This window comes from Macaca thibetana, chromosome 1 (assembly GCF_024542745.1).
Source record: "Macaca thibetana thibetana isolate TM-01 chromosome 1, ASM2454274v1, whole genome shotgun sequence".
Taxonomy (NCBI): Eukaryota; Metazoa; Chordata; class Mammalia; order Primates; family Cercopithecidae; genus Macaca; species Macaca thibetana.
The window spans coordinates 51,513,301-51,535,519 of record NC_065578.1 but is presented as its reverse complement, the minus strand read 5'-3'; the positions used below and the strand labels follow the sequence as shown (position 1 = coordinate 51,535,519).

Genomic DNA, 22,219 nt, shown 5'->3' with positions numbered 1-22,219 from the left:
GTCCCCAGGGAAGTACGCCAGTCACCACTCCTAGTCTTTAAATCATCCCCGGCCAGGCCTCAGATGTGTGTGTGAACAAACCTTCATATAATTCTAGCTCCCAGTCATCAGAGAACTTCAAGTCATCCCAACTAAGACTCCAAACATCATGAAGCAGGGTTAAGCCATCCCTGCATTGCCCTGTCAAGATTCCTGATCTAGAGGATAAGCAAGCACGATAAAATGGTTGTTTTAAGCCAGCTGTTATGAAATAAGAGTAACCAGATCAAAACACAATGAATAACCAACAAAGAAAATAAATGGTGTGCCAATTAGCCTTTAGTGTAATTAACTTTTGTCAACATGTCTGTCATGTCTAATTATAGCAAACTAGCAGCCAGCACATCCCATTTTGTACTCCAAATAATGACAACAGCATTCTTGTGGACAGGAGAGACTGACTTTCATCTACACACTTACATATTAATGTTTCCACCCAATGATACATTTGAACTCAGACTACATGTCCTCAGGTACCTTATCCCAGAGCTCTGAAAGGCCATCTCCTAGTTTTAATGTCATTGTCACATGGTATCCCTGCCACTGACTCCTTTCTTTAGAGAACTAAGCACTCTCATGGCAGTTTTAATTTGCTGAAGAGATGCTACTGAAAAAACAGGAGTCAGACATCTACAGCAGAAGTGTAAAGGATTCCCTTTATGTACATAAGCTCAATCTTTATTATAAGGACTGAACAAATTCATTCCTTACCTTCCACAATACTGGACTTGGCAAGGTATCCAGAAGAGGATTTCAGAGCGCCACTGAACACAAAGAAACTGGCACCAGTCACTAAAACAGCAATAGAAATAGTTTAGTAAGACAGACCCTAAGCTGGAGGGATTGAGAACAATAATGAAATATTCAGAAGTTGAGAATTCCAACCACCATCATACAGAAAATTTTAAAAAAATCAAATCTGTATTTCACAATAAACATGTAACCAATAATTCTGGTGCTTACAATAGTTTTGGGAAAGAGGTTTTAAGATATACTCCTCCATTTTGTTTTGTTCTTCCTCTAATTAAGAATTCAAGTATCTTACAAGAAAAGGAGTCTTAATGGTTGAGGTCAGGGGTTGGCAAGCTATAGCCTGCTTGGCCTCCAGCCTGCTTTTGTAAACAAAATTTTATTGGAACACAGCCATGTCCATTCATTTACTTACTGTCTATGGCAGTTTTTGCACTATAATGCTAGAGCTGAATACTGGTTGACAAAAACCACAGGCTTGCAAACTCTAAAATATTTATCATCTGGCCCTTCATAAAAAAAGTTTGCCACCCCCAATCTAATCCATTGATTTTCAGATTTTTTTAGATCAAATATATTCTGGAGATGGAAATATGGCTGCCAAATATCTCGTCTGCCAAGTAGAGTTATTTTTTTTTAAAAAGCATCCATTTAAAAGATAAACTCTTATTACCACTATCTCTTCATAAAAGGAAAAAAAACAACAGTTACATTTAGCTTTATGGATACTTCACTGTTGTTTCCTGATTTTTCCAGATCTTACTTAAACTGGACTGGACTAATCCAATTTCCTACCCACTGGCCCAATAATATTTCTTTTTTCTTTTTTTTTTTGAGATGGAGTCTCGCTCTGTCACCCAGGCTGGAGTGCAGTGGTGAGATCTTGGCTCACTGCAAGCTCCGCCTCCTGGGTTCATGCCATTCTCCTGCCTCAGCCTCCCGAATAGATGGGACTATAGGCGCCCACCACCATGCCCTGCTAATTTTTTGTATTTTTAGTAGAGACGGGGTTTCACCATGTTAGCCAGGAAAGTCTCGATTTCCTGACCTTGTGATCTGCCCGCCTCAGCCTCCCACAGTGCTGGGATTTCAGGCGTGAGCCACTGCACCTGGCTGGCCCAACAAATTTCTAAGAGGTGGTCATCAGCTTTTTTTAGAGACTCCTAGTGACAGGAGCCAACAATCACACAAGGCAACCCACTGTACCTCTGGATAACTCCCAGGTTACACACTGCTCTCAAGTTGAGCCCAAATCTGGCTCCCTGTAACTTTCACCCATTGGTGCTGGTTCTGGCCTTTTGTAGCAATAGAGAAGTTCAGCCTTATTTCCACATAATAAAACACCGTAAGAATTGAGACAGCTAATTTTTCATCCCCTTCTAATCTCTACCTTTCCAGGTTACACATTCATACTTTATTCAAGAAGGCTTCCTTTGACCTAGGCTCCAGCTTTCTCACAGGTATTGAATCATCCTCTGGAGACCCTCTAGTTTTATGACTATATTTTCATTAATGATATACAAAACTTATTTGAATATTCTAGATACAATATGACTAATAAGGAGCATTGTATCCTTAACACCTACCTTATTTTGGATACTGCATTTGAATATACCTGTGCTAAATACCTTTTATAGATTTACTGAATAACTGATTTTAAAAATATATTGGCTGGCTGTGGTGGCTCATGCCTGTAATCCCAGCACTGAAGCTGAGACAGATGGATTCACTTGAAGCCAAGAGTTCGAGACCAACATGGTGAAACCCTGTCTCTACTAAAAATACAAAAATTAGCTGGGTGTGATGATGCATGCCTGTAATCCCAGGATTACTCAGGAAGCCAAGGCAGAGAATCGCTTCAATTCAGGAGGCAGAGGTTGCAGTGAGCTGAGATCACACTACTGCACTCTAGCCTGGTGACAGAGCGAGCGAGACTCTGTCTCTCTCTCGTTGTATATAGATACAGATATATCATATTTCATATCTATATACAGATATAGATACATATTGAAGACAGTGACCTACTGTATTCCTACTAGACAAGTGTTTCACAAAACATACGAAGGAACACTGGCTTTAGAGAAACTCTGAGGAAAAAAAGACTTGTGGTTCAAATAAACTTGGGAATAGTTAGATGCTATCTTCCTTTTGAAAAATTAGATTACACACCAGCTTGTTAATGGATCTATAAAGTCCTATAGTAAAGAAGCCTGTCTAAACTTGTTTAACACACAGGGTTTGTTCTTTTTTTTTTGAGACGGAGTTTCACTCTTGTTGCCCAGGCTGGAGTGCAATGGTACAATCTTGGCTCACTGCAACCTCTGTCTCCCGGATTCAAGCGATTCTCCTGCCTCAGCCTCCCAAGTAGCTGGGATTACAGGCATGCGCCATGACGCCTAGCCAACTTTTTTGTATTTTTACAAATACAAAAGATGTGGTTTCCCCATGTTGTTTAGGCTGGTCTCGAACTCCAGACCTTAGGTGATCCACCCACCTCAGCCTCCCAAAGTGCTGAGATTACAGGTGTGAGCCACCATGCCCAGCTCTTTTTTTTTTTTAAGTGACAGGGTCTTGCTATGTTGCCCAGGCTTGTCTTGAACTCCTTAGCTCAAATGATGCTCTTGCCTCGACCTCCCAAAGTGCTGGGATTATAGGCATGAGCCACCACAGCTGGCCTAACACAGGGTTTCTTAGATGAAATGTATTAAACAAGACTTTATATTTTCATGTGAACAGTTTTTAACACCATAGAGCCTAAGAAAACACTTTAGGTAATGTCTCTTGAGCAATGCTTCTCAAAGTCGAATGGGCACTTGAATCACACAGAGATCTCATTAAAATGCAAATTTTGATTAGCGAATCTGGGGTGTGGAGACCACATTCTGAATAGCACTGAACCTTCCTTCAGAATCCTGTCAATTAATTAGCATTCTGTGGGAATGGTCATCTAACAAGCTTCAAATTTACCTAAACATACTCTCATTATGGGGCCTAGTCTCACCTTCAAATGCCAGTGCTGGCCCTGTCAATATCCTAAGGGCAAATTTTCTTTCTTTTTTTTATAAATTATTATACTTTAAGTTCTAGGGTACATGTGCACAACATACAGGTTTGTTACATAAGTATACACATGCCATGTTGGTTTGCTGCACCCATCAACTTGTCATTTACATTAGGTCTTTCTCCTAATGCTATCCCTCCCTCCTAAAGGCATATTTTCAAAACAGTTCCCTCAATAACAGATATCCCATTTGCAACTCTGAGTCTGGCCACTTGGGGAGTCAACATAATCCTGAAGAATACGGTTGGAAAGGTTAATTAATTTGTTTGTGGTCACCTATCTAGAAAGTGAGTGTTAGGGGACTGAGGTATCTAACTGTCCAAATCCGGTATAATTTTCCATTATCATAATCTCAACCAGCTCAAATGCTCACCTTTTCTGGGCTGATTGTGAATACTGATAGCCTGGGTCTGATAGTTTCCGTCATCATTCTGCACACACACAAGATGAGAGTCTGCCTTTTCATTGAAGCAGGCACCTCCTGCCAGGACATGCTCATTGGACTTGTTCATGGCTTTCATCATCTGCAATCAAAGACAGAACCTTTTTCTTGCAAGAATGGGCATTTTTCTATCTGACATGGAGCAACTCCATATTCTCAAAAACAAAACTAACAGAATATTACATATTAAAGTAACAAAAAGGGCCACCAAATAAGGAAACAAAGTAAAAAAAAAAAAAATCAGTCACCATTGACAAATCAACGTATACAAAAATTCCCTGTACATTTTACAAGCGATTTGTACTATGACCTAATAAGCACAAAACACATTTTGCATTCATTTTTTGTCTTATTGCTGCACTGAACTCAAGTAGCTAAAATTAGTTTAGCTAATTGTAGTTTCTCCTATATACTAGATTCTCTGAGGGATTTAGATTTAGAGGGAAGATTCAACTTCCAAAGGAGTGAATCTTCTCTCTAAAAACATATGAAATTCATTGTTTCTTAATTTTACTAACTTATGTTCAAGATCTTTAATGAAATTAGTTACTAATATTTTGCTTTATTCTTCTCAAAAGAATATGGAGCAGTCATTCTTTTATTCCTTTTTTGAGATGGAGTCTCGCTCTTGTCGCCCAGGCTGGAGTGCAATGGCATGATCTCGGCACACTGCAACCTCTGCCTCCCGGGTTCAAGCAATTCTCCTTCCTCAACCTCCTGAGTGGCTGGGATTACAGGTGCCTGCCACCATGCCCGGCTAATTTTTGTACTTTTAGTAGAGACGGGGTTTTGCCATGTTGGCCAGGCTGCTCTCGAACTCCTGACCTCAGGTGATCTGCCCACCTCGGCCTCCCAAAGTGCTGGGATTACAGGCATGACCCACCAAGCCTGGCCTTTTTTTTTTTTTTTTTGAGATGAAATTTCGCTCGTTGCCCAGGCTGGAGCGCAATGGCATGATCTCAGCTCACTGCAACCTGCTTGCCTCCTAGGTTCAAGCGATTCTCCTGCTTCAGCCTCCTGAATAGCTGGAATTACAGGCACCTATAACCACACCCAGCTAATATTTTTTGTATTTTTAGCAGAGATGAGGTTTCAACATGTTGGCCAGGAGGGTCTCGAACTCCTGACCTCTGGTGATCCACGCGCCTCAGCCTCCCAAAGTGCTGAGATTACAAGCATGAGCCACCGCGCTCGGCCTATTCCTTTACTTTCTAATAAACTTGTTTTCACTTGGACTCAGCTGCGCGAGATGCAAGAATCCTCTCTTGGGGTTTAGATCTGGATCCCTTTCCAGTAACAGTACCACAGTGCCCCATTTCCCCCCACCACCATCTGCATCATCTCTATGTCTGTTCTGAATATTTCATACAAACAGAACTATATTACATGTGACAACTGTGTCTGGCTTCTTCACTTGGCATAAAATTTTGAAAGCTAACCCACATTGTAGCACTTATTAATACTTCATTCTGTTTTATGGTGGAAAAATATTCCATTGTATGTATATACCTCAATTTGCTTATCCATTCATCTGCTGATAGACATTGGAGCTGTTTCTAACTTTCATCTATTTATTATGAACATGTATATACATTTACTTGTTGGAGTACCTTGTTTTCAATTCTTTTGGGCATATACTTGGGGACAGAATTGCACGGTCATATAGTAATCTATGTTGAACTTTTTGAGAAGCTGCCAAACTGTTTTTTTTTTATAGTGGCTGGAACATTTTACACTTCTAACCAGCCATCTACAAGGGTCCCAATTTTTCTACATCTTCACCAACACTCATTCTTTTTCTTTTTTTTTTTTTAAAAATAATTCTAGTTGGTGTTTTTGATTTGCATTCCCATAATGACTAATGATGTTAAGCATCTTTTCATGTGATTCTTTTTTGAAATGTCTATTCAAGTCCTTTAACCATTTTTTTTTTTTTTTTTTTTGAGATGGAGTTTCACTCTTGTTGCCCAGGCTGGAGTACAGTGGCACTATCTCAGCTCACTGCAATCTCCACCTCCCGGGTTCAAGCGATTCTCCTGCCTCAGCCTCCTGAGTAGCTGAGATTACAGGCATGTACCACCACACACAGCTAATTTAGTATTTTTAGTAGAAATTAGGTTTCTCCATGTTGGTCAGGCTGGTCCCAAACTCCTGACCTCAAGTGATCCGCCCACCTCAGCCTCTCAAAGTGCTGGGATTACAGGTGTGAGCCATCGTGCCAGGCCTGCCCATTTTTTAACTGGGCTGTCTGTTTTTTAGACACCACGTTGCTATGTTATGTTATGTTATGTTATGTTATGTTATGTTATGTTATGTTATGTTATGTTATCCAGGCTGGCGTTGATCTTCCCAACTTATCCTCCCAAGTAGCTGCAACTACAGGTACATACCCACTTTGCCTTGCTGTCTTTGCTGTTGACATGAAAGAATTCTTTTTCTTTTTTTTTTTGAGACAGAGTCTCGCTCTGTCTCCCAGGCTGGAGTGCAGTGGCGTGATCTTGGCTCACTGCAAGCTCTGCCTCCTGGGTTCATGCCATTCTCCTGCTTCAGCCTCCTGAGTAGCTGGGATGACAGGTGCCCACCACCACGCCCGGCTAACTTTTTGTATTTTTAGTAGAGACGGGGTTTCATCGTGTTAGCCAGGATGGTCTCGATCTCCTGACCTTGTGATCTGCCTGCCTCAGCCTCCCAAAGTGCTGGGATTACAGGCATGCACCACCACGCCTGGCTGATATGTAATTATTTACATATTCTCAATACTAGACCCTTATCAGAGATATGATCTGAAAATATTTTCTCCCGTTTTATAGGTTGTCTTTTCATTTTCTTGATAATATCCTTGAATGCACAAAAGTTTCTAATTTTTATTAAATCCAATTCATCTATTTTTTTCTTTTATTGCTTGTGCTTTTGGGGTCATATCTAAGAATCCAATGCCAAATCTAAGGTTGTGAATAATCACTCCTATGTTTTCGTCTAACAGCTTTACGGTTTTAGCTCTTACATTTAGTTTGTTGGTTGATTGTTTTGAGTCAGTTTTTACATATAATGTGAGGTAAGGGGAAGTTTTAAAATTGAGAAGTATAAATCTACCAATTGTGTTCTTCTTTTTCAAGAACATCCACGAAGGGCTATTCAGGGCGCCTTACGATTACAGCTGATTTGAATATTGGCTTTTCCATTTCTGCAAAAAGGCCATTGAAATTTTGATAAGGCTTGCAATGAATCTGTAGATCACTTTTAGTTTTGACATCTTAACAATATTGTCTTCTAATCCATGAGACATCTTTCCATTTATATACGTCTTTAATTACTTTCAGCAATGTTTTGTAGTTCTCAGGGTACAAGTCTTTTACTTCCTTGGTTAAATTTACTCCTAGGTATTATATACAACTAGGTATTATATACAACTCTAAGGCATCATCATCTCTTGGCTTTACTTTGTTACAATTCTTGCAAAGCACCAGAGGTATCCAAACTATAACTGAATACTCCTCTTACACTGACATTTATCAACCTCACTAATCCAAACCACTTCTACTCAGGTTTTCCAAAGGTTACTTTGAAATAATTCTTCTGCAAACAGGATGAGTCAGCTAGAAGATTTTTGCTTAGCAAAGCCAACTGACAGACACATTTAGGTTCTCATTTGCGATTTACATTTGTATCACATGAAAGAAACTGAGATGATCACAATTTTAAAGAAATCATTTCTTCCGAATCATTAGGCTAAAGTGGTTTCTAATTTTGTCTACACGAAGCAGACTAAGAAACATTTTCAATCCAGACATTCTGAATAAATTAGCTGGCCTCAAAGGAAATCATTTCCTTGGATGTAAATTACAAGTCCAATGAAAGAAACTTCATATTTCTTTAGAGATAAATGAATATATTTTCTCTCTCTTAAAATAATGCTCAGTTACAACAAGAGCAGAGTTTCCAAGATATTCAAAGGACCTTACTGACCATAAAATAAACTTACAGTTGTCATATAATGATATAAATACTTGACTATCCATTTTGGTTGTGTTATTCTGCTGTCAATTCAAATTCTGAAATGTTTCTTGTATCTATACCTATCGTCACCATACTTCAAGGCCTAATTGCCTCTTCTCGGGACATAATGACCTTATAACTGGTTTTCCTACAGGGAATCTCTATCAGTTCTGATTCATCACATACGACGCTTCCATACTTATCAAAGCACAGCTCTATGTCACATCTTCTCCAGTTTGTCCTCCATTCAGAATCTCAAGGATCCTATGCTCTAACCCCACATCAGCTCTCCTGTCTTGCCTCCCTCCTATAGTATCCTTACATGCTGCTTACATGCAGGACTACTTCCTGATGGCCTACCATTTCCCATCCCTGAGGCTTTGCATTACTATTTTCTTTTTGGGTTTGTTTTTGAGACAGAGTCTTGCTCTGTTGGCCAGGCTGGAGTGCAGTGGTGTGGTTCTGGCTCACTGCTGCCTCTGCCTCCTGAGTTCACATGATTCTCCTTCCTCAGCCTCCCAAGTAGCTGGGACACATGATTTTTTTTTTTTTTTTTTTTTTTTTTTTTTTTTTTTGAGACTCCTTGTCCTCAGTGGCCGGATCTCAGCTCACTGCAAGCTCCCCTCCCGGTTTCGGGCCATTCTCCTGTCTCAGTAGTAGCTGGGACTACAGGCGCCCGCCACCACGCTGGTATTTTTTTTTAGTAGAGACTAATGATCCGCCCGTCTCGTAAGTTTTTTGAGCCACCGCGCCCGGCCAATTCTTTGTATTTTTAGTAGAGACAGAGTTTGACCATGTTGGCTAGGCTGGTCTCAAACTCCTGACCTCAAGCGACCTACCCACCTCGGTCTTCCAAAGTGATGGGATCACACATGTGAGCCATCACACCTGGCCTAGCTTCCCTTTTCTTCTCCCATATCCAAGCACCTGAAAAAGTCGTCCCCTGAAAATGCCAATTCCAGCATGAAGACTTTTTTTTTTTTTGAGATGGAGTCTCCCTCTGTCGCCCAGGCTGGAGTGCAGTGGCACCATCTCGGCTCACTACAACCTCTGCCTCCCAGATTCAAGCAATTCTTCTGCCTCAGTCTCCTAAGTAGCTGGGACTTCAGGCACATGCCACCATGCCCAGCTAATTTTTGTATTTTTAGTAGAGACAGGGTTTCACCATATTGGCCAAGCTGGTCTGAAACTCCTGACCTTGTGATCTACCCGACTCAGCCTCCCAAAGTGCTGTGATTATAGGCGTGAGCCACTGTGCCTGGCCAGCATGAAGACTTCCTTAACCCTCAATAAGACATTAACATGACCATTACCTTCTTTGAAATGCCATAGCACATTCTCTGTATTTTTTATATGCCATCATGCACATTCAACCTTGAATAATGCTTAATTGCAAGACCAACAGTATTTCTGTTTGTTTCTGAGACAGAGTCTCGCTCTGTCACCAGGCTGGAGTGCAGTGGTGCAATCACGACTCACTGCAAACTTCACCTCCTGGGTTCAAGCAATTCTCCTGCCTCAGCCTCCCGAGTAGCTGGGGCTACAGCTGCGCGCTACCATGCCCAGCTAATTTTTGTGTTTTTAGTAGAGATGGGGTTTCACCATGTTGGCCAGAATGGTCTCAATCTCCTGACCTGGTGATCCACCCGCCTCAGCCTCCCAAACTGCTAGGATTACAGGCATGAGCCACCGTGCCCGGCCTTGTTTGTTTTTGAAATGCAGTTTCACTCTCGCTGCCCAGGCTGGAGTGCAATGGTGCAGTCTTTGCTCACTGCAACCTCCACCTCCCGGGTTCAAGTGATTCGCCTGCCTCAGCCTCTCAAGTAGCTGGGATTATGGGCGCAGGCATGTGCCACCACGCTCGGCCAATTTTTTTTTTTTTGTATTTAGTAGAGACAGGGTTTCACCATGTTGGTCAAGCTGGTCTCGAACTCCTGACCTCAGGTGATCCACCCACCTTGGTCTCCCAAAGTGCTGGGATTACAGGCATGATCTACCGTGCCCAGCCTTTGACCGTATTTGAATACTAGCTTTGCTAGTAACTATCTGTGTGTCTTTGGTAAACTTACTTAACCTCCCTGTGTCCCAGGACCCTCTTCTATAAAATGTGATAATAAAAGTAACTATTTCATAGAGTTATGAGAGTTAAATTAATATTTACAAAGTGCTTAGGACAGCACCAAACATATAATAAGTACTGTTTTAACAAACAATTTGTTAAATAAAATTTGTATGCTAATCTTCCCTACCCTGCCTACTGAACCTTAAAGCAACCTTAAAATCAGCAGCAAATAATTCAACCAGGTAGCTCCTATACCTCTTATAAGACAATGAAATTAAGGACCTTTCCTAGAAGTTTACAAATTAATGAAAATGACATACCAGTAAAAGGCAGAGGAACAACAACTGCTATAACAACAGAATGTGCAAAGTAGGTAACATTTCCAGAGCACCAAGCATGAGCCAGGCACTGAGCAAGCTGAGCTAAATGCCACAGGAGTATTATCTCAAAAGAACCATTTTAGCACATCAAGTGAAACAGCATGATCTTTATCTCCCTGTGTTTCCCACCCTTGGAGTCCCTGAAAATCACAGGAGCCAATTAAAAGAACACAGTTCTATGAATGATTATGCTGCAGAAGTGTGTGAAGAGTTATAACATCTAATCCATCTTCGAGTTAACACATCATGTACTTCAGTTTCCTCTCTGAGATCTCATGTTTAAAAAATGACTGTTTATTTAGCCTTTCGATTTGAACTGGAAAGGATTTATAGAGGAGTTTAAGCAGGGTCTTGAGGAACAGCTACAATTTGTATATGTGTTAGGCTTAGCATAGGGCCTTTGTCATGGCAGGCACTCCATAAATACTTGCTAAATATACGAATTAGTAAAGAATAAGTAGGAATATATTTGGATGGTTTGTAATAGTCATAAAACTACACTGAAAGTTAATGTGGTTAGCACGATTTTTTTTTAAAAATCTTGATTCACTTGTAATTAGTGTCACATAGATTAGGTATCTAATAAAATAAGTTTTTGTTTTCATTTCTTGAGACAGAGTCTCACCTTCTCATCCAGGCTGGAGTGCAGTGGCATGATCACCACTCACTGCAGCCTTGACCTCTGGGGCTCAGGTGGTCCTCCCAAGAAGCTGGGACTACAGGTATGTGCCACCACACCTGGCTAATTCTTTCATTATTTATTTATTTATTTAATATTTTAGAGACAGAGTCTCACTCTGTCATCCAGGCTGGAGTGCAGTGGCGTAATCTCGACTCACTGCAAGCTCTGCCTCCCAGGTTCACGCCGTTCTTCTGCCTCAGCCTCCCGAGTAGCTGGGACTACAGGTGCCCACCACCACGCCTGGCTATTTTTTTGTATTTTTAGTAGAGACCGGGTTTCACCATGTTAGCCAGGATGGTCTTGATCTCCTGACCTCGTGATCTGCCCGCCTCAGCCTCCCAAAGTGTTGCGATTACAGGCGTGAGCCACCACGCCCAGCCTAATTCTTTTATTTTTAATTTTGTATGGACAGGGTCTTTCTTACTATGTTGCCAAGGCTGGTTTCAAATCTTGGGGCTAAAGTGATCCTCCCTCCTCCGCCTCCCAAAGTGCTGGAATGACAGGCATGAGCCATTCCTTGTACCTGGCCAAATAAAGTAAGTTTTAGTGATTCAATTCTATAAACATTATGAGTGATTAACAAAGGCTTTAGATAGGAAGATCCAGTACAAAGATGTGGAAAATCTATGAAAGTGAACAACTACAAGGATACAGGGAAGCATGAAAGACACTCTGCCCTCAAGAGGCTCACCATTCAGAGGACAGGATTCATACCCATCACCCTGTGCATGTTACAGAAATAAAGAACATCAGGAAAATGGAGGAGAAAAACAGTGACACTGTCAAGGGTATGGAGAATTTTAGGGAGGTTTGCTAAAGGCTTTCAGGTACACAAAAGGAATATTCTGGACAGAGGAAACAGCATGAGTGAGGAACAGAACTAGAACTGAGAAAGAAACACTGAGCTGAAGAATCATGGAAAAGGTGGAAGAATATCCTTTCTTGGAGTAATTTTAAGAAAAATGTAAATATGTACCCTTCCAGTTAGCTGAAATTCACTAGTGTCCAGAGGCTAGACCCCATCTTCAAGTCCTATGAATGTACATATTGACAACTATGGGCCTACATTCATTCTGTTTTGGTTGTTTTTGTTTGTTTTTGGGTTTTTGTTTTGTTTTGAGACAGCGTCTCGCTCTGTTGCCCAGGCTGGAGTGCAGTGGCATAATCATAGCTTACTGCAGCCTCCAACTCTTAGGCTCAAGTGATCCTCCCACCTCAGCCTCCCAGGTACACAGACTATAGGTATGTACCACTACGCCCAGCTATCTTTATTTCTTTTTTTTTTCTTTTTGACACAGAGTTTTGCTCTTGTTGCCCAGGCTGGAGTGCAATGGCGCAATCTCAGCTCACTGCAACCTCCGCCTCCCAGGTACAAGTGATTCTCCTGTCTCAGCCTCCCAAGTAGCTCGGATTACAGGCATGCACTACCATGCCAGCTATTTTTTTTTTTTTGTATTTAGTAGAGACGGGGTTTCACCATGTTAGTCAGGCTGGTCATGAACTCCTGACCTCAGGTGATCCATCCACCTTGGCCTTCCAAAGTGCTGGGATTACAAGTGTGCACCACCGCGACTGGCCTATTTATTTATTTTGGAGACCAAGTCTCACTCTGTCGCCCAGGCTGGAGTGCAGGGGGACACGATCTCAGTTCACTGCAACCTCTGCCTCCTGGGTTCAAGTTTTTCTTGTGCCTCAGCCTCCCGAGTAGCTGGGACTACAGCATGTACCACCATGCCTGGCTTACTTATTTTCAGTAGAGACAGGGTTTCGTCATGTTGTCCAGGCTGGTTTCAAACTCTTGGCCTCAAGTGATTCACCCACCTCTCACCTCAGCCTCTCAAAGTGCTGGGATTACAGGTGTAAGCCATCACTCCCGGTCTATTTTTTTTTTTTTTGGAGACAGGGTCTTACTGTGTTGCCCAGGCTGGAAGTGGCGTGATCTTGGCTCACTGCCACCTCTGCCTCCTGGGTTAAAGCGATTCTCCTGCCTCAGCCTCCCAAGTAACTGGGATTACAGGCATGTGCCTCCACACCCACCTAATTTTTGTATTTTTTGGTAGAGACGGGGTTTCACCATGTTGGCCAGGCTGCTCTCAAACACAGGACCTGAAGTGACCCTCTCTCCTTGGCCTCCCAATGTGCTGGGATTACAGGCATAAGGCACCACGCCCAGACCTCTGGCCTATTTTTTACTTTGTAGAGCCGAGGTCTCACACTACGCTGCCCAGGCTGCCTTCACTCATTCATTTAGAAAATACTTATTCATTTAGCCAATGGGCACTGAGTATCTAATATGTGCCAGACACTGTTTTAGTGTTTGCTTTATTCAGTAATAGACAAGCAGACAAATTCCTGCCCTCACAGAGCTTATATTCTTGTGTAGGAGCAGGAGACAAAAACAATAAACAAATAAGTAAAATACATAAAACCATTATACATAAGTGCTACAGAGAAAAATAAAACATGGAAGGAGGACTGGGAGTATTGGTGGGTACAATTTTAAATAGGAGAGTCAGAGGATGTCTTACTGAAAAAAGTGAGGGAAAAGCCAAAGGCTGTTATCCCACTGTACCAGGATATGTGCAAGGCCCTGGAGGGCAGTACAGTAGAATGCCCTGGAATTTCAAGGAACACAGAAGACAGTGTGGCCAGAGCTGAGTGACAGAAAAGGAAGAGGTATAAAAAATGAGGTCACAGAGATAATGAGTCAAGAAATACAAATGGTGTAGAGGACTTGTGTCATTCTGATTGGGATGAAAAATCTGTGGAAGGTTTTAAGCAGAGGAATGATATGATATGAATTAGTTTTGAAAGGACCAGGCCGGGCGCAGTGGCTCACTCCTGTAATCCCAGCACTTTGGGAGGCCGAGGAGGGCAGATCACAAGGTCAGGAGCTCAAGACCAGCCTGGCCAATATAGTGAAACCCCGTTTCTACTAAAAATATAAAAATTAGCCGGGCATGGTGGCACGTGCCTGTAGCCCCAGCTACTTGGGAGGCTGAGGCAGAAGAATCGCTTGAACCCGGGAGGTGGAGGCTGCAGTGAGCTGAGATCGCGCCATTGCACTCCAGCCTGGGCGAAACAGCGAGACTCTGTCTCAAAAAAAGACAAGACCAGACCATTTAAGTTGCTACATTGAGAACAGACTGAGGCAAGGGTACTAAGAGAAAGACCAGTTAGGAGGACACTGCAGAAATCTAGGTCAGAGACCAGACTGGTCCCAGGATTGAGAGGCAGCTGGATTATAGATATATTTAGAAGGTAGAGGCAGCAGAATTTCCTGATAGATTTGTCTATCAGGGAATGAGGGAAAGAAGATTCAAAGATGACTCTAAAGTTTTGGGCCTGGGTAACTGGAAAGATGACAGCACTGTCATTAATTTAGATAGAGAAGCCTGTGAGACAACCATGTCAAAGTTGAACTTGCTAAGCTTGAAATGTGTATGCAAGTGGAGATGTCGAGTGGGCAGTAAGACAGTCAAGTCTACAAAACAGGAGAGAGATTCGGGCTAAAAACAAACATTTGGAAGATGTCAGTTTAGAAACACTATTTAAGCCCATAGAACTGGATAAGTTAATCAAGGAAATGGATAGAGGCAAGTAAGACTTACAAGAACTAATATCTTGGGTTCTCCACAGTGGGGTCAGAAAGGAGGGTGTACAGAGATGGAAATTAAATTATGATAAATGAGGGATGCCCTAGGACTCCAGAACTTCTTGTGGTGCTTGACATAAACACAAGATTGGAGCTGATGGTCTCAAGGACAAATATGGCAGTGAGGCTGTGAGTTCTGGGAGACAGGGAAAGTCAGGAGTTTGACTAGAAGTCCAGTGTAGTAGAACCACTCCCGTCAACGGACATGTACATAAGGGAGAAGACAGTACTATCCTGGGTATGCGGGGTTCAGCAGTGGCCTCCTCTTGTAGTCAGTGGAGGTACAGCATCATGGGCTTCTTCTTGAGGATTCTTTTATTTGAACATATCTATTGTTAAGTACTTTTATGTATAAACTAGGAAAAGCTATACCAATAATCAATGGGACATCATCTCTCTCCTCTGCACTATTCTCCAGAGGACCTTTGACCAACTCCCTTCATTCCTTTGAGAAGAGGACTATCAGCTCCTAATTCCCTAAAAGAAATGTATTCCTTGAAGGACAGAGAATCAAACATTCCTCAAACAGACTTTAGCACCATCTGTTCTCACCAGTGCTACAAAGAACCTATGAAATTATGCTTTTGTAATTTCACACTTCTCTGAAAAATATGTGTAGTTTCAAATTAAAATAAACCAAAACTCCTATTTTAGAAGCTCAGAGTGGGAAAGAATCTCAAGAGGCCATTCAGCCTATTTTTCAGCCTGTCTTATACAAGATGGAGAATTGTACAAATAGATGATTTCACAGATTCTTGTATCACAACCAACATAAACTTCTCTATTCCTTTTTTGGTGTTGAGTAAAGAGTTAACAAAACCTTGTTCCTTTTTGTGTGAGACTTCAACAGGTTAACTCTTTGGCTATGTCACTGCAGTGACCTGATTAAAGTTTGAATGTCTACTACATTACTAGAAACAAAAATGATGTATTTCCTTTTACAGTTATATTTAAAATAACTGAAGAATTACACATATTTACAGTGTATAATTTGATGAATTCTGACATGTGCATATACCCATAAAAAGGCACTTGCAATCATCCCCCCCAAAATTTCCTTGAGCCCCTTTGTAATAAATTGTTCCCTCACCCTCCTTCAAGCCAAAGGTCACTAAGATTTTTCTCTTACGTTTTCTTTCAGAAGTTTTAGTTTAACTCTGTATAAATCTATAAACCATTTCCCATTAATTTTTGTACATGGTATGAGGTAACGGTTGAGGTTCATCTTCTTTTTTTTTTTTTTTTTTTTTTTTTTTTGAGACAGAGTATTGCTCTGTCGCCCAGGCTGGAGTGCAGTGGCCTGATCTCAGCTCACTGCAAGCTCCGCCTCCCGGGTTTACGCCATTCTCCTGCCTCAGCCTCCCGAGTAGCTGGGACTACAGGCGCCCGCCACCTCGCCCGGCTAGTTTTTTGTATTTTTTAGTAGAGACCAGGTTTCACCGTGTTAGCCAGGATGGTCTCGATCTCCTGACCTTGTGATCCGCCCGTCTCAGCCTCCCAAAGTGCTGGGATTACAGGCTTGAGCCACCGCGCCCGGCCTCATCTTCTTTTTCAAACAACTGGTTATACAATTACCAAGACGATTTTTGTTCAAAAGATTATCCTTTTCCTAATGAACCGCCTTGGCATCTTTATGGAAAAGCAATTGAGCATCTGTGAGCATCTATGTTTTGACTCTCTATTCTGTTCCATTGGTCTATTCATATATATTTACACCCAAACAATACTGCTTTGATCACTCTACTTTTAAAATACATCTTAATAGGCAGGCACGGTGGTTAATGCCTGTAATCCCAGCACACTGGGAGGCCGAGGCGAGTGGATTACCTGAGGTCAGGAGTTCAAGACCAGCCTGACCAACGTGGAGAAACCCCATCTCTGCTAAAAATACAAAATGAGTTGGGCGTGGTGGCACGTGCCTGTAATTCCAGGTACTCGGGAGGCTGAGGCAGGAGAATTGAACCAGGAGGCGGAGGTTGTAGTGAGCCGAGATCACACCATTGCACTCCAGCCTGGGCAACAAGAGTGAAACTCTGTCTTTAAAAAAAAAAAAAAAAAAAAAAAGAAAAGAAGAAAAGTCTTAACATCATCTAAGAAGTCCTGGAATTATGTTTTCTCTTTTTTTTTTGAGGCAAAGTCTCCCTCTCTGTCACCAGGCTGGAATGCAGTGGCACAATTTCAGTTCACTGCAACCTTCACCTCCCGGGTTCAAGAGATTCTCCTGCCTCAGCTTTTCAGTAGAAATGGGATTTCACCATGTTGGCCAGGATGGTCTTGATCTGACCTCGTGACCCGCCCACCTCGGCCTCCCAAAGTGCTGGGATTATAGGCCTGAGCCACCGCGCCCGGCTATTATGTTCTTTTTCAAAGTTGTTTTGGCTGTTCTAGGTTCTTTGCATCCCCATATAAATTTCAGGATCAGCACCTCAATTGTTATGTATTTTTATTTATTTATTTATTTTTGAGATGGAATTTTGCTCTTGTCGCCCAGGCTGGAGTGCAATGGTGCGATCTTGGCTCACTGCAACCTCCACCTCCCAGGTTCAAGTGATTCTCCTGCTTCAGCCTCCTGAGTAACTGGGAGTACAGGTATGCGCCACCACACCCAGCTAATTTTGTATTTTTAGTAGAGATGGGGTTTCACCTTGTTGGTCAGGCTGGTCTCAAACTCCTGACCTCAGGTGATCCGCCCACATCAGCCTTCCAAAGTGTTAGGATTACAGGTGTGAGCCACTGTGCCTGGCCAATTTTTATTTTTAAAAAAGCCTACTAGTATTTTGATTGGGATTGTGTTGAAGCTACAGATCAATCTGGGGAGAACTGACATCTTAACAGTACTGAGTCTACCAATCCATAAATATTATATATCTCTATTTATTTAGGTCTTTAAATTCTCATAACAATATTTTATAGTTTTCAGTGTATTACAGATCATCTAAGAAATTTATCCCAAATTATGTCACATTTTTGAAGTTGTGGTTTTTTCTTTTTTTTTTTGAGACAGGGTCACACTCTGTCACCCAGAGTGAAGTACAGTGACACAATTTCAGCTCACTGCAACCTCTGCCTCCTAGGCTCAAGTGATCCTCCCACCTCAGCTCTTGAGCAGCTGGGATTACAGGCATGTGCCATGACACCTGGCTAATTTTTGTATTTTTTGTAGAGACGGGTTCTTGCCGTGATGCCCAGGCTGGTCTAGAACTCCTGGGCTCAAGCAATCAGCCCACCTTTTCCCCACAGTGTTGGAATTACAGGTGTGAGCCACCACACCTGGCCTACTGTACTGTTATTAAATTTCTGTATTCAATTGTTCATTGCTAGTATACCAAAATGCTACTGATTTTTACACAATAATCTTGCAACTTTGCTAACTTCACTTAGTAGATCTAGTGGCCATTTTGTAGACTCCATAGGATTTTCTACATAGCCATGTTATCCATGAATACTGACAGTCTTTTTTTAATATATAATTTTATGACTCTTATTTTTCCCCCTTATTACATTGGCTAGAAGCTCCATTACAATGCTGAATAAAAATAGGGGTGAACATCCCCTTCTTGTTTCCAATCTTAAAAGGGAAGCACTCAGTCTGTTACGATTAGATAGGTTAATTATAGGTTTTTCTAAGATAATCATTAACTTGTGAACGTTCTCTTCTCAGATTGCCAAGATGCGCGCACACACACACACACACACACAAAAACACAATCATGCTCTCTCAAACCTTGAATGGAAGTAGGATTTTGTCAACTGCTTTTGCTGTATTATATGGTTTTCCTTTTTCATCCTGCTAAAGGATCCTGTATCCTAAATTATGGATTGAGTTTTGAATGTTAAACCAACTTAGCATTCCTGAAATAAACCACATTTATTCATAATATACTTTATTTTATATATTGTTAGAGTGGATTTACTAAAAATTTGTTAACTATGCAAATATCTTCATGAGAGGTATGATGTATAGTTTTCATTTCTTGCAATGTCTTTTTTGGTTTTGTTATTAGTATAAGGCTGACCTCACAGAGTAAGATTCCTTCTCTTCTATTTTCCTGGTGTGTTTGCACAGAAATGGTGTTATTTCTTCCTTCATTGTTTGTTAAGTTACCTGTGAAACCATCTGAACTAGGACTTTTCTTTGTGGGAAGGTTTTAAACAATAAATTCAATTCTTTTAATAAATACAGGCCTATTTAGGTTATCTATTTATTCTTGAGAGCTGTGAAAACTTACTGTTCAAATAATTTGCCTACTTTATCTAAGTCAAACACGCACACTGGCCAAAACATGTTCATACTGTCTATCGGACCTGTAGTAATAGCTTCCCTCTTTCATATCCTAAAAAGGGAATTTGTTGTTTTCCCTAACTAATCAGTCTAACTAGAGGGTTATCAATTTTATTGCTCTTCTCAAAGAACTAGCTTTAAGTTTCATTAATTTTCTTTATTGTTTTTGTCTTCCATTTTATGGATTGCTTATCTTTATTATTTCTTCTATTTTGTATTTCATTTACTCTTTGTTGTCTAATTACTGAAGGCAGACAAGTAGGTCATTGATTTGAGATGTCTTTTTTCTTTTTTTTTTCTGAGACAGAGTCTCGCTCTGTCACCCAGGCTGGAGTGCAATGGCGTGATCTTGAGTTACTGCAACCTCTACCTCCTGGGATTACAGACATGCACCATCACACCCGGGTAATTTTTTTGTATTTTTAGTAGAGATGGGGTTTCACCATGTTGGCCAGGCTGGTCCCGAACTCCTGACCTCAAGTGATCCGCCCACCTCAGCCTCCCAAAGTGCTGAGATTATAGGCATGAGCCACCGTGCCTGGCCTTTTTTCTAATATAAGGGTTTAATGCTATAAATGTATCTCTAATCATTGTTTTAGCTGTATCCCCCAATTTTTATATCTCATGCTTTCATTTTCAAGCAGTTCAAAATACTTCGTAATTTTCCTTTTGGTTTATTCTTTGACCCATGGATTATTGGGAAATGTACACTTTATTTCCAAATATTTGGGAATTTTCTAGAGATCTTTCTAGTATTGGTTTCTTATTTACAGCTGTGTGGTCACAGACCACACTCTGTATGATTTGAATCATCTTAAATTTATTAAGACCTCTTTTACGCCAAAGAAAATGGTCTATTTCATAAATGTTCTGTGTGCACTGGAAAAGAATGTGCATTCTGATGCTGTTGTGTGGAGTATTCTATAAAAATCAGTTAAGTAAAATTGGCTGTGTTGTTCAAGTTTTCCATAGTCCTGCTGATTTTCTATTTACTACTTCCTTCAATTAGTGAGAGAGGGTTATTGAAATCTCCAAATATTATTGTAGATTTCTCCATTTAACCTTGTAGTTTTACGAGTTCTTGCACTGTGCATTTTAAAGCTCTGTTATTAGATACATGTTTTGAAATTGTTGTATCATTTTGATAAATTGATCCCTTTATAAATATGGTATGTATTTTTTTATCCCTGGTAATAATATATGTCTGAAATACCTGGATATTAATGTAGCCATTTAGCTTTCTTTTAATTAATATTACTATGGTATATTTTCTACCCATTTACTGGTTTTTGTTTTGTTTTGTTTTTTTGAGATGGAGTCTCACTCTGTCGCCCAGGCTGGAGTGCAGTGGCGCAATCTTGGCTCAGTGCAACCTCCACCTCCCAGGTTCAAGCAATTTTCCTGCCTCAGCCTCCCGAGTAGCTGGGATTACAGGTACCCACCACCAAAGCCCAGCTAATTATTGTATTTTCATAGAGACGGAGTTTCACCATGTTGGCTAGGCTGGTCTAACACGCCTGACCTCAGGTGATCCACCCACCTTGGCCTTCCAAAGTGTTGAGATTACAGGTGTGAGCCACTGCACCCGGCCGTGGTTTTCTTTTTTGAGATGGAGTTTCACTCTTGTTGCCCAGGCTGAAGTGCAATGGCAGGATCTTGGCTCAATGCAACCTCTGCCTCCTGGGTTCAGATAATTCTCCTGCCTCAGCCTCCCAAGTAGCTGGGACTACAAGCACAGACCACCATGCCTGGCTAATTTTGTATTTTTAATGGAGACGGGTTTTCGCCATGTTGGCCAGGTTGGTCTCGAACTCCTGACCTTAGGTGATCTGCCCGCCTCGACCTCCCAGTGTTGGGATTACAGGCATGAGCCATCGCGCCCAGCCCCGTCCATATTTTTCTTGTACGTATGTTTCTTACACAATATATAGATGAATCTTCCTTATTCAGTCTGACAATTTCTGCCTTTTACTTGAAGGTATTTAGATCATTTATATTTGAGTGTTTTTTTATATGACTGGATTTAAATTTACTATCTTGCTATTTATTATTTGTCCCATCTCTTCTTTGTTATCTTTTTCAGCCTTCTTTTATTATTACATTTTATTATTTTTTTTGATTAGCTATACCTATCCATTAGATTTTTTTAGTGGTTGCTTTTGGGTTTATATTACGTATCTTTAACTTACCAATAAACTTTTAAGTAAAATTATACCATATCACATGTCATATACTTCCATATCCTCTTCCCTGGCCTTTTTGCTACTGTTCTACATTTTGTCTCTACATATGGTATAAATTCCGCAATACATTATTATTTAATATATGTTAGTTTATTTTAGAGACAGGGTCTCATTCCATTGCCCAAGCTGGAGTGCAATGGTGTGATCATAGTTCACTGCAACCTCCAATTACTGGGCTCAAGCAATCCTCCTGCCTCAGCCTAGAGAGTAGTTAGGAATACTGGTATGTGCCACCATACCCAGCCAATTTTTGTATTTTTTTGTCAAGATGGTGTCTCACTTTGTTGCCTAGCTGTCCTTGAACTCCTGGCTTCAAGCAATCATCCCACCTTAGCCTCTCAAAGTACAGGGATTACAGGCATGAGCCACTGCACCCAGCCAAACATTTAATTTGAAACAGTTAATTGTCCTTTAAAGAGATGTTATGTTTACCTGTAAATTTATCATTTCTGTCACTTTTCATTCCTTTGTGTAGATCCAGATTTCCAATATTTGGTATGGATGGACTTTAACATTCTTGTGGAACAGGTCTGTTGGTGATAAACTCTATGTATCTGAGAAAACGCTTTGCCTTAGTGGCACGATCTCAGCTCACTGCAACCTCTGCCTCCCAGATTCAAGCAATTC

At 41.1% G+C, this 22,219-nt stretch overlaps 1 protein-coding gene across 4 annotated transcripts in view; it reads right to left on the bottom strand.

Moving 5' to 3' along the window:
* ZFYVE9 (zinc finger FYVE-type containing 9) overlaps positions 1–22,219 on the bottom strand; it is a 209,133-nt gene that overhangs the window by 18,916 nt on the left and 167,998 nt on the right. For all 4 annotated transcript variants that reach the window (XM_050802611.1, XM_050802631.1, XM_050802616.1 and 1 more), the window contains 2 exons: positions 4,224–4,374; positions 751–831 (listed from right to left, as the gene is read on the bottom strand). In XM_050802611.1, coding sequence (XP_050658568.1) covers positions 751–831; positions 4,224–4,374 — 232 coding nt within the window. The remainder of the gene's footprint in view (positions 1–750; positions 832–4,223; positions 4,375–22,219) is intronic.